The sequence below is a fragment of the Brachyistius frenatus genome, unplaced genomic scaffold, assembly GCF_029030835.1.
Source record: "Brachyistius frenatus isolate BFR_SWC_R1_liver_20210118 unplaced genomic scaffold, ASM2903083v1 Contig_104, whole genome shotgun sequence".
NCBI classification, from domain to species: domain Eukaryota; kingdom Metazoa; phylum Chordata; class Actinopteri; family Embiotocidae; genus Brachyistius; species Brachyistius frenatus.
Window position 1 is genome coordinate 534459 of NW_027210703.1, and position 13497 is coordinate 547955.

The 13497-nt window shown below is 43.3% G+C and overlaps 1 protein-coding gene across 1 annotated transcript in view; it reads right to left on the reverse strand.

Annotated features, from left to right (window-relative positions):
• The window catches only part of LOC138628743 (semaphorin-7A), a 38601-nt gene extending 25584 nt beyond the window's left edge, over positions 1–13017 (reverse strand). The window contains exons 1-4 of the mRNA XM_069711952.1: positions 12885–13017; positions 5245–5384; positions 3320–3382; positions 223–318 (exon numbers count right to left, since the gene is read on the reverse strand). Of these exons, the coding sequence (XP_069568053.1) occupies positions 223–318; positions 3320–3382; positions 5245–5384; positions 12885–12963 (378 nt within the window). The 5' untranslated portion in view covers positions 12964–13017. The remainder of the gene's footprint in view (positions 1–222; positions 319–3319; positions 3383–5244; positions 5385–12884) is intronic.
• Positions 13018–13497: the final 480 nt, after the last annotated feature.

Genomic DNA, 13497 nt, shown 5'->3' on the forward strand with positions numbered 1-13497 from the left:
GAAACACATTCACGTCTATGTGAAAACATCCTCTGTGGCAATAAATAACTCCCACTCTTCATCTGAGCAACAGAAGAAACAAGCCAGCAGACAAATAAATCCTAATTGCAAGTGTTTTCTGGGGGAGGAGTATTCAGACTCGAGGTGAAGCACTCTCAAAAAGCAAGAAAGCGGAACGCGCAAATAACTCAAGGAATTTTGTTTTGAAGAAAAAACTCTTACCAGCATCCAGCACCTGGGGCTTCCGGCGTTTGTCCCGCATACTATGAATGTGTCGTTTACTTTCTGAATGACGGTGATGAAATTGTCACACTCCAGCTGTTTAGAGAGAAGCAACATGAGTGTGAGGGAAGAAAAGGGTCGGAAAAAACACAGACAAAGGCAGAAAATGATGGAGCAGCAAGAAGTGTGTGTGTGTGTGTGTGTGTGTGTGTGTGTGTGTGTGTGTGTGTGTGTGTGTGTGTGTGTGTGTGTGTGTGTGTGTGTGTGTGTGGTGGTGGTGGTGGTGGTGGTGGGGGGGATACACAGATTGGTAGAAGGATTACAAGAGAGAAAGTGAGGGGGGGGGGACAAAAACACAGGACGGTGTGTGGAAAAGTGATTAGAGAGAGAAAGAGACGACACAGAGGGAGAAAGAAAACAAGGATGCGACCAGGGGACTGAAAAAAAAAAAAAAAAACAAACGGAGGAGGAAGGAGGAGAAAAGAGGCACCGAGAAACAAAGCAGATTACGAGAGGGGAAAAAAAAAAAAAAAAGCAGATTGCTCAAAGAAGGAGATTTAAGGAAAGGTTGGAAGTCATCCACGCTTTGAACATTTTTTGGCAGACAAACCCGGAGGAGGCTTAGACCTGCAGTACGGCACTGCAATACTCCGTATGCACCACTTACTCATTAAGTGCAGAAAATGGACTGCTCTCTCCGAGCCATTACTGGATGGATTATGAAAATGAATAACTGGGAAAATAGACTTCAGTGGCTTAGCTCACGTTGAAAGTTTGGTTTAAATGTGATTTTCTTTTTAATAAAACATACTAAATCACGAATCCGGACGGGCCTCTGGAGACGGCAGAAGTGCATTTCTAAATCCAAATAATAAAAAAAAGAAAAAAAAAAGAAGAAGCATGGCCAGAGCTTGTGTAAGTGTGTGTAGGTGGATGTGTAGGTGGGCGGGCGGGTGGGCTGAGGTTTTATTTGGTTTTTTGCATGGGTGTTAATGCAACTTTCTGTTCAACAGTTTGCGTTGTGATGTTAGGTTGTCCGCTCTTAAAACGTAGCACTGAAGTCCAAGTGAGTGAGTTTAAATGGCGAGGTGGGAGGGGGGGGGAGGGGGGCGGCTTTGTTTTCAGAGACCGCCTGTACTGTGCTCTCTGGCAAAATATCGGATAACCTCAAACCTGTGTCTTCTTCCGTCCTTTCATTTTGGCTGGTCTTAAGCATTATAGATGTGATATGTTGCGTCGCCGTTCTTCGAGAAACTCCGCTCGATGGTGATCCTCGTTGGAAAAACCAGCCCAGTATCCACCGGAAAATCTTCCCCCTGCTTAATGGTTCTGCACCTCGCAATTTCATCCAATTTATTTCCAACGTAGCGAGTCCAACTGTCTAACTTCAATGCTTTCTGGGACCTTTGAATGCTTTGGCGGTTCGACATCTTGCTTTTTTTTTTTTAACTAGAAGTGACCATATAAGGACGAGTTGACGAAGGGTGGGTAAAACGGTACAACTGTTTTCATTGGCTTCGTGGTCCTCTTTAGGATTAGTGAAAAATGTCCTATAGTAGATCTCAATCTAAAATCCCCTTAATGGGAGTTGATTGGGTCTTTTGGAAGCTTTACTTACCTCTCATGTTCGAGCTGGATCCTTTTTTTAATTTTTTTTTTTTTAATCATTTGTGTACTTGCATGCAGTCCAGATAAACCGATGTCGAAGCGGACATCAAAAGAACCATTCTGGACCGGGCAGTTATAGTTAAACATGCAGTTAGTCTGTATAAGTAGGTGCTCTACCTGCTGGTAACCTCAGATCTCCATCTCTTCTTTAGGAATAATGTTTTCCATAAGACCCCCGCGGCTGTAGATTACTGAAAGATGTCCTTTATTCTCCTTCACGGGATCATTGATTTTTACTGCATCACTCAGGACGTTCTCATTTTCCGCCATCTGTCACCGCCAGACTTTCTGGGAGCTTTAGCTCCGTTTGTGCAGGAGAAGACATTCAGTAAAAAAAAAAAAAAAATTGGAATTAATTTTTGCTTCGAATAATCACCGTGGACTTTGTCTGCAATCCGAACCTACGTTACCAATAATAATATAAGCGTCCTCAGGCTTCTTTGTTTTTGGTCTCGTAGAATATGAGCTTAGGCGAGTTCATCTGGTTCACGTCCTACCGGCTCCCTGCACTCATCGATGACATCAAATATTTTTACTGATATGGATTTTTGAGACTATTCAGATGTTATTGGACCTCATGGGTCGACAGCTTTTTTTTTTAAATTTTTTAAACTTCACTTGGGGACCACGTACCCAGGTTTAATATGCTCTTAACGTAATCCTAATGATAGGAAGTATTCAAATTTATGTTAATAATCTCCTCTTTTTGACACTAAACAAATGCAGAATTTAATCCTTTGCATAAATGGAACATTTATTTCAAAAGTCTTGTCTGTAATAAACTCAAAAATATACTGATGCAAAATCGTAAAAAAAAACAAAAAAAACAGTTTTGGCATTTAAGGTACACCTGTTTTAAATGCCAAGATATCTTTCCAGCCTGGAATTTGCTTTGACGGGTGCGATTTCAAAACCGCACTGCATTTCTTCAGATTAAGCTTTGTCACACCATGTTTTTAGACTCATTTTAGGTTATGGATGCTGCATTAAAACCCCGTCTTTCTCTCCAAGGTATCACATTAGAATATTCTCTGCAATTATCAACTCGCTGAACTGGGTTTGTTTGTGAGGTGAAGCTGTCTGCCGTGTAATTTCTCTCTTCATTTGCATAAATTACCATTTTCTGTCTTTATTTGTTATTGCATGTTTACTTCAATTATTTGGTCTCTTAAGTCCTTTAAAAAAAATAATTCACACGAACCCTAATCGGAATAATTGACTTAAAACAGAACGTGGGTGGCACAAACTTCACTGCAGATGGTAATGATGATGATGATGATGATGATGACGATGACGACGATGATGGTGGTGGTGGTGGTGGTGGTGACGAGGAAACGGGATGATGTCGATGATAATGCTCTGATGGAGGAGGTGGAGAGAGTGCTTTGCAGAAGTGGTGGAGGTGCTGACGGGGAGGATGAGTTTCTACCTCGAGTGGCGCGGCCTTTGCCTTGCAGGTATCAATTGCAGTCTGATCGGATGCCGCTGGGATCTGTGGGAGGAGGGACTGTTTAGTTTGTGCCAAGTTTTATTTCACACTGCTCCGTTTGGGCATGGAAAACGGCGACCTCGCTGCTGCTTCTAAAACACAATCCTCACAGAAAAAACATCCATCTCGTTAGGTAACGCTGTTGCTTCTTCGTTGCATTCAGAAGTTTTTTGGTTTTTTTTTTTTTTTTTTTTTTTTTTTTTCATGCAGCCTTGAATTGGAGCCGTGCCTTTCTACAACCTGCCTCCACATTTCCCAGAAATTCTTTCAACAACCCCTAATAGACTTGCCGTGAACTCTTTTGCTCTCAGCGCATGGAGGTGGAGAGAGCAGTAGAAAGAGAGGTATAAATAGTCACAATGAGTTACTCCTGTTGAGGAAACTGCTGAGCTGTGGTACCCCTGAGTCAAACAAGCCTTGGTTCTCAATTGCAAAAGCAGATCATTTCGTTTTTTTTTTTTTTTTACCCTTTAAATTAGAAATGCCTCCTTCTAAGCAACTGTTGAATCTCAATATGAAAAAAAAACAACAACAACGCCCTTGCTCGTTTTCTACTGCTATTCTTCACAAAACAAAACTGCACTAGAAATAACGCAACCTGTCAACGCATCACTTAAATGTCTAAGTAAGAAAACCACATCAAATTAGTTCCTCGATGCCAGTGTTGATAGTTTTTTTTTTTTTTTTTAGCCCTTTTGATTCTTCCTCTGCAGAGAGAAGTGCAGCTAGATTAATGCATGCGTGACCTAACTCCCTCCGCCTGCGCTGGAGCTCTTCTGCCCTCCCGGGCTCACAATGCCTCCCTCAGAGGAGGATGGCAACTATATTTGTTTTTATCCAGGTCAAACAGGCAGGACAGCAACAGGGGGAGACACATTTTGAAGAATTAAAATACAGTGTAAATTCTCTGTGTTGAATTTCCAACAGCAGTGACAGTATGTTTAGAAGAAAACCCACTCAAAAGTATCAGTAAAATGTTCCCTTGCAAACTTGTTATTTTTCCATGGAAACCAACATTGTGCGCGTCATTTATTCGAAAGCGAGCTGGTTTAGTGCACAGCGTGTTGAGACATATGTGAAAATGTAACCAAAATCTTGATATATCTCTAACCTCAAAGTGTTTTAGTTACCTAAACCTGACCACCTTCCTGTGAGTTTGAATAATTAATATTTATTAATTCAAAATTAGTCTTAAAAAAAATTCAACCAACCAATTTGGATATATTTCAACAGTTGTTCCTTCAGAAATTGTTCAAAAGAGGCCCGCTCCCCCTGTTTCCCCTTACTGGCAGGCTTTATGCTAAGCTAATACTGATCGCCTGCCGACTCCAGCTCAATTCTTAATTCCAATTCAATTTAATCTTAAGTGTAAAATCACCACGTGCCATGGTCCCAAAACAGTTTACAACCTCGAAAGAAAATAAACACCAACAAAACAAATAATAGAAAAAAAAAAAAAGATTCAAAACATCGCCGCTAAAACAGAAGCAATCCAGGCATATAGCAATGGGACTGATGGGGCGGTTCTGGGTTACCAGAGCCAGCCCAAACTTGAGAGAGTGGAATCAGTTTTCTTATCTACAAGCAAGCTAATAAGAAACCTACCGCCGGCTCCCCCGGTTTACCAACCGGCCTTTTATTTTTATTTTTTTGGGACTGCGATTCCACACTTAATTGCGTAAGTCGTTTTTGTGGCGCACTAATTGGCTTTAACCCTCTGTATCTACTCTTTACAGCGACTCCCCATTAAAAAAAAAAAAAAAAAAAAACATAGACGATCAAGACTTTAAAAATGAATCGCTGTAAACATCCTGTTCAATCATCGCAGTATAAATCATCCAAATGAGCTGAAAGTGAAGTTGTACCTGCAGGTCGCGGACTCCTCTGTCTGTGAACGTCAACACGTAGATCATCGCCCGGCCGCCCACGTACAGCATGTTGCTCCCTTCCTGGTGATACATGCTGAGGTAGTTCTCGGGTTTGATGAAGTGGAACCTGGAGGGCTCTGTCGGACAGAATGAAAAAGAGGGTGAGCCGGCAGGCGAGAGCTCTGTCGTTGTTTTCAATCGTTAAAACGTATTTGTGCCGTTTCCCCCCCCGTGGTTGTGAAAGTGTGGTTCATTTTAAATGATGGAACTCAATTTCATGTATTCTAACAACGAGAGAAAAAAAAGCAACAGCAGCGATCGTTTCAAATTTTCGATACACTAGAATTCACGACAACTACTAGTAAATAACTAAGAATAAGAAAGAGAAGGAAGAATCAGAGGAAATCAGTCAAAAACCAAACGGAAAAATGCTATGGGTACTGATTAAAAAAAAAAGATATATAAGGTGAGAGGTCTAACGCAATAATAAAAGGTCAATACGTGAAAGGATGTAGCGTATGTATGTATGTGAATGTAGTTTCAGAAAGTTATTGTAAAAGGCGATCCAGGTTTTCGACAGCCTACGATCGTCAGGCAGGTTGAATCATGAATGGCAAAGAGCCGAAGCATTTTTTTTAATCCCCATTTAATAAAACCATTAATATAGGAACTGGCTTGAGGAGTCACAGCTATGAACTGCTTTCATTTACCAAAACAGTTGATTCAAACATTACTGCCCTTTTGCGATTTTACATTAAAAACGGAGAACCTTTGTAGAAACCCGGCTCGGGTGTTGGAGATAAAGGGCATCTGGTGGGAGCATAAATATCACCCAAACACTCATGTGGGCAAATCCAATCACAGATTCTCGGTTGAATTGCGCTCGGGACACCTCCGGTCGACTCCGAAGTACATTCGCGGCATCTCTGAGTCACACGTCCGATCAGACTCGCACTAACTTAACACTCCAATTGTGCTTGCGTTTAGAAATAGATGTTAATCACCGCGACTGTTTACGAGACGCGGTTGAATGCGGAAACGTTTACAAAAAGATCTTGAAAAGCGTTCCATTTTCCAACGATGAACGCCGACTAACTCAACAGGTGCGTTTCTAAAAGCCTCACGGGGCAAATCCCGATGCCGTTCATTTCACCACGTCTTTCCTCTGGAAATACATCTCTCCGTTTATTTTGCCAAGAGTCTTTTCAAGAAAAAGTGTCTTGACGGCTTTCGGATTCCAACAACCGTGCCGATTAAGGCCCGGAGACCAGAAATGTTTCTTGTCCCCGAAATAATAATAAAAAAAAAAAAAAACGTGCGACCAGGATGAAGTAGCGGCGAGTGGCGGCGATACACGTCCCTTGCCAACCAACTAGGTTACCATGGAAACAGCGGCCTCTTGTTATTGGCCGCAATCGAAATATCGAAATATTTAAGGAAGTCCAATGTGGCCGAGCGCTCGGGCGAGAACACGCTGCGCGTATTCCTTCCGCTGCCCGACAGCCTTTGCAGGGGAACATTGTGAAACTGTCGAAGCACGCCAGCCGTGTCCGTAGGAACATTTGCTTTGGCAGTGAACAAGCAGAACATCACAGCTTCCCCACCGTGTCTCCGTTGATTCCCGACAACAGAGAAAAGGTTAATCTCCCGTTAGACACACTTCCACCGAGCTCAAAAGAAATTTAGAAACACGAGAGGCTGGTGTTCACCTTTTATTCTGTCCTGCCAGCAGCTTGCTTGCTAAATGTTATTATAAAAGACTTGGCCAGTCAAGACCGTACAAAAAAAACAAAAAACAAAATCTTTGGATTTAGCTAATCCGACTGTGGTACAATCGTGTTTTCGTTTTGTTTTTTTGGCCGTTTTGCCTGAACACTAAACCGCAGATGAGATTACGCTGACAAAATTTGACATACGACTCAAGACAGCAGCTGGCGACGTGCGACCGAGAGGACGATTATTTTCCATCTTTGCCTGAACCTTTCAGTTTGCATTCGATTTAAGTTTTAAAACCATTGTTCCATTTCTGTTGATCGTATTTTACAAGGGGGTAAGCGTAAAGTTTTAAGACTGATGAGCACCGGGGGCGACGATCGTGCATTTTTCAACGCGGTGTGAGCGGGCACGGTCATCGTGTTGGAGAAGCCAAATGTAATCGCATCTCAATTCAGACTGTAGGACTCGGTGTGGACAGTCTCGACACCTCGGGGACGAATTGACGGCGCACAACCCCGAAGAAAGGGGGGAAAAAAAAGCCTCTTGAAATGCGAAGGTCACTCAAAACCCCTCGGCCACCTTGTTTTTTAAATAATTTAATCGGCGTAGGCAGTCTGAAGCCTTTCAAGGGTCTCCATTGCCGATTTCACGATTTCGACACAAAATGCGACGCGCGCTCTCTGCTCAAGTCCACGGCGTCGTCATTGAATGTGCGTGTTACCAATTGCAAATTGCCGCCGGGGTGGGGTGGGGGAGGTGAGTAACATGGACGCGAACGACACGTTTTAATCCATGCAAGTCATTTGTAAATGCGTAAAAACGCAGCCGAGAGGCACGGGACGCAACGCGCCTTTTCGAAGTAACGCTGACACCGCGGCCAAACGAGGCCAAGAAACCCAACACGGCACCTTTAGAGCGCTTAAGCCGTAAACTCATCCTCTGCCTGTCCTCGACTGGAGAAAGTGTCCGACCGCGAGAGGCGCTGCCCCGGCCTCTTTGAATAACCCCCCCCCAACAAAAAAAAAAAAAAATCACGCAGGAGGGACAAAATGTAAAGCGTCTTATTCCTCGCCTTAATACACTTACAAAAGGATCCAGACGAACGCATCCGACATGTCACATTCTGGGTATAATCTGAAGTCCCCGACTTCTCTGTTGCGTTCCCGATGTGTGAGTGTTTGTATTTTCTTTTCTTTCCTCTTCAGACACTTAATCGTTGCTGCTGAGTGAAAGCTTTGAGTTTTTAAAAGGTCACCTGTTCCAGAACCTGAGAAAAACAGCCTTGTTTTTCCTAACAGAAAAAAATGATTCCTTAAAACCCCCCCCCAAAAAAATAAAGGCTTCTTTAAAATCAACGGTTGGAGAGTTGCTTTACCCCTCAGAGGAGCATGTAATCCTTGAAGTTCAAATATTTTCGCATTTGCGAGTCGCTTTTAAAGAAACCGATTCCTAATTGTACAAGGAAATGTGCAAATTAATGAAGAGTGGAGAGCATTTCTTATTTTGGGAATAGTCTCTACTTAAAAAAAGCATTCTGAATATAAAATAAAAAATATAAAAAATGCAGAGGCTGAGGCACACTCAAATGATGAGGCTTATGAAGTTTTTTTTTTTGGCACTAGCACATCAAACGACAACCGATATTTGACTTGCATCAAATCTTTCACTGCAAAAGTTTTTTTTTTTAGTTTTTTTTTTTTAGTCGGACCTCAAGGTCCTCCGGTGCGAACATCGCAAGAAAATCTATGACGCTCACGGTTCAATAGCACATTTGTATGGATGTGTTCGGGCTTCCAACCGAGAAAGAAGGTCAACACTAAGACGTCTTCAGTGAAATGTTGCGATATTTAGGATGCAGAACAGCTGTTGTTTCTCTTTCCGTCCTTCTTTGACTCTTCGTATCTTCCTTTCAGTTCTCCTTCCCGTCTTTCCTCTTTCGTGTTTCCGACTCCCTCTCCTTCCTTCTCCGTTTGTCCTACTCTGCCTAAATCTGACTTTAATGTCACTCTTAAACCGTCAGGAGAGGCAAAACAGGCAAATGTTTGGGAGCCCTCAGGAAAACATTAGGGAAAAAGAGGGGGGGGGGGGGGGCCCTCGACGGCCACTCGTGCGGCAACACACGCCCTTAAATCTCCCATAAAGGCAGTAAACGGCGCACCGTCGCTGCCCCGAATCCTCCCTGAGTGGGGCCTCGATGGGTTTCTTTGCCTTGAAGGTGTGTACGCAACACACAGTAGAGCAAGGCAGACTTTCATATCACTTCCTAATCCTAATCCTAAAAGAGGACGCGCAAAACATTCCTCCAGTTCTTCTCCTGATTCTTCGACAGATATAGTTCAATCACGAACTACGAATAATTGTTGAGCACGATTACCGGTTTTTAGTATTCCTCTTATTAAAGCTGCACTAATCAATATTTTACATAAACACATGGCTGAAATGACTGTGTGTAATGTGAAAGATGTCTATCATAGTCACAACACCCACGGGGGAATCGTCATCCAACCTCAGCTCTGCGAAACCTTTTAGCATATTTCACCAAGCTGTTTTGGGTTTAATGGCCCTGTAATTTTACTGTCCTGGTTCTGTCACATCACTCCATTCCCAGCAGCAGCAGCAGGGGAGACGTTTTCAGAAAACAAGCTCTGGATAAGCCAACTTTCACACTCTTACCTGCCCGGCACCGAGAAAAAAAAAAAAGAAGAAAAAAAGGCACACGGACAAAAAAAAAAAAGAAGTGAGCACCGAGCTGCGGAACATGATGGAGCGTTTACCTGCTCAGGAGTCATTTACACCACTCGGCGGTTGGTGACCAAAAAGCGTGAGTGAATATTGAATTTGAATTCATCGGGTGGACAGAAACACCACTCGAAATGAATATTGATGTCTCTCCGCATCTGCTGGACGTTTAAATAGGTGTCTGATTGCTGACACATTAAAGCATATTAACATTTCAAGGCACGGTTGTGGATTTCGACCCGAAACTGGCCAAAAAACAAGTCACGCTGCCTCGTTATTATCATTCAGTATTAATATTAATTATTAGTCATTTGTTTCTCTGTATCATTTTTTTTAGCCCCTATATGTCCAAAAAAAAAAACCCACTATAATCTTGAATCTACTTTTAGTACACCTGACTAAAACGAATGCAGCCTATAAATTCGACCTAACGACCCGACCCTGTATCGCGGCAAAGCGTGAAATAGACACGCCCGTCTGCTACAGCAAAGCGTGAGATAGCCACCCGTTGGGCTTGTCTAGGCGTGACAGTCACACGTTTTGTAAGCGTGAAACTTACATGTCTGCCCAGGTGCGAAAGATGCGCCTTTTGAAAGCGTGTAACTTACACGCACGTAAATAGCAAGTGACGTGGGATTGTGTGACCAAAGTCCCGCAACACAGGTTTTGAGACCAAGTGCAAAGGACATTTTTCGGGCGGTACTAGGAGGCAGGGAGGGTTGGCTAGGTGGCATTAGTCACAGACTGCCATGCGGGACGACGAGTTCCAAAATCGAGGAGGTGACAAACATTTTCTTGATTTGTTTTTTTTTTTTGCTCCCTAACCAACCTTGTGCTTATTAAGTAACCCCAACCACTTGTTTTTGCAAAAAGGTTCATTTTCCTGTAAATCACGTGGCTCAAAGCCAGCAGTAGGTCATGACTATTTTAGAGGCTGCAGTTCATGTTGCTGTTGCATTGCTGTAAACTAAGAAGCGTATAATGCAACTGTCTGGCTCATTTATATTAATGAGGGTAAACACTCTAGAACAAAGACAGAAAAACAGCACCTCCATGAAGGTAGGATTTATTGTGCCTGTTCTATCTTCCAGGCTTTTTTTTTTGATGAAGTCTTGTTTCTCCTCAGGTTATTGTAATAGAATTCGACAAAAGTGGGAGCCAAATGGATGCAAAGTAATTTACTCCCATTGCCGCCACAATATCTTCAGCAAGCACAGCAGGTCTAAGCTGAACCCCTTGAAGTAAACCTAAAATTCAAAAAGCCTGAAACCAAGCTGTGCAGCTTACAAACAATTCCTTGAAGGTGTGAGAATCCGCCAAATGTCCTCATTTGGCAAAAAGCGTGCAAGATGAGGACATTTAACTGTGCTAGTGCCTCGGAGCTGTCCGAGGTGCTGAAATGGCTCCAACGGGCTCCTTTAATGGATTTCCTCTGACAATTTTTCTACCTATACCCTCCTTGTGCATGTCTCTGTGTGTGTGTGTGTGTGTGTGTATATGTATGTTTCACTCTGTGTGTGTGTGTGCGTGTGTGTGTGTGTGTGTGTGTGTGTGTGTGTGTGTGTGTGTGTGTGTGTGTGTGTGTGTGTGTGTGTGTGTGTGTGTGTGTGTGTGTGTGAGCGTGCGTGTGCGTGTGTGTGTGTTCATATAGCCAACCCTGGCATTGCATAACAATCAGTTTGATTGATATGACATGCACGTCCGGGGCCGTCATCTTGTGCTTTTTGTACTGTGCTCATCCTCGGGGAGGGGAGGGATACAGATACAGACGACTTGACACACGGCTCCCCCATCTCTATTGATTGCTGAATATATTAGAGGGCTGCGCGAGGTGTAAAAAGGCGTGAGTGGAATAAATAACTAGGAGCTGGCTTGGAATTTTCCATTCATTTGCTCTCCTTTTCTCCCCTTCTTTGCCTTTTGCTTTCTATATGTACATGTATATATATATATATATATATATATATATATATATATATATATATATATGGTGGCTGTGAGTTAAAGCAACCCTGTCACTGAGCCGGACTCCACTGCTGCAGTGTGGAGCAGCTGCCGCGTCCCGCATTGCAGCTCAAGGACGCTGGAGCTGGGCTGTACGGTGACTGTGTCACCCTCCAAAGAGTCATATTTCACTGTAATGATGCTTCTCGGTTCGGTGGCAGGCGGGCACAGCCGCACGGGGTGTTCAGAGCAACAAAAAAAAAAAGAGGCGCCATATCCCCGCCCGCCTCCACCTCCCACCCCCTCTCTTTGGCAGAGGATGGGTTGCTTTTCAAGTGCTTCTGGTTTTATTCCGCTCGGTACGCCTATGGACGTCGAGATGTGGAGGCACGGGCACTAGTTAAGAGCCTGTGTGACCCAGAGACGAGCTCAGCGTATAAACTTGGAAGTGCGCCGAGATAAAAAAAAAAAAAAATTAAAAAAAAACCTAACACAAAAGTTGCCACAAAAAAAAAAAAAAAAAAAAAAGAAAGAAAAAAGAAAAGACACGACCCAACAGAAAAGCTACAAGTTGCGCAAATTAGATGAAATTTATTCCATGTATTTATTTATTTTTCATCTGCCAGTGTGCCTTCGCAGAAATCTGGAAAATGTAATGGAAAGCACGTGAAGAAGGTGGCCACGAAAACACCTATTCAGTGCGTTGTCTATTTTTGACACTAAGATTATGCAGCACAATTCGTTTTCCTCCAGATGCTCATCCTGTTATAAAAAAAAATTTAAAAAACGCCTGTGAACATGTGTGCGGGGGGCCTGGACGCCGGAGCGCGTAATTTACTACTCGGTCAGCGGAGGGAGGGCGGTGTTGTAAATCCAGAGGTATCCCCGTCATAAAACGGCTTTATCGGCTCTATTAATGCAGCTTTTTTTTTTTTTTTTTTTTTTTTTTGTGGGTTCTTTTGCAAATGTCAAGACAACAGCAGGTCATGATAAGCGACATAACCGGGTGCATCGCCCCCTCGCGACTGAATTCACTCCGTTCAATCACTCACTCATCCATCCATCCATCCATCCATCCATCCATCCATCCATCCACGGCGCCAACCGTTCATCCCTCTGCTACACATCAACAGAGATTAAGCAAACACTCTTTGCAAACACAAAACATTGACTGGATGACTTTTCAATGTGTCCAAAATGGGACAATATTCGGAGAAGAGGAGAGGAGCTTTCCCTACCGTGCACCACAAATTTCAGCCGAGGTGACTTTCCGACGATAACCGTGGCGAAAAGCGACAGCAGGATGAAATAATTCATCTTTCTCGTGGCTCTGCCTGGATGTGTGAAGCCTGGTGGGGTTTTTTTTAATTTTTTTTTTTTATATATATATAGACTGATCAAAAAAAAAAACCGTATCGCTCCCCGCTGAAAGAAAATCCCTTCTTCTTCCCTCGCAGCCTTTCTGTATGGTTCCTCCCCGTTCTGCCGCGTCTCAGAGCTATATGTGCCAACGACTGCCTGGTCCTCCGGTCCGATCTCGTCCGTCTGCTCCGCCGGCAGTTCAGTTCGGTAAAGTCGGGGTATCGCAGGCTCCACCTCGGAAACAAAAGGCGCAAAAAAAAAAAAAAAAAAAAAAAAAAAAAAAAAGGGGGGGGGGGGGGGTTTATTGCTTCACAGCAGGGGCGCAGGAAAAGAAGTGGGACTACGAACACGTCCCTCCTGTCTTACAATTAGAGGCGCGTAAAGCGTCACGCGTCATACCTGTTGCTGAAAAAGATGATCAAGATTTCCGCAGACATTTTTGCATCCGACTGCACCTTTTTCCAATTTATGGTTCTTCATCTTGTCGCA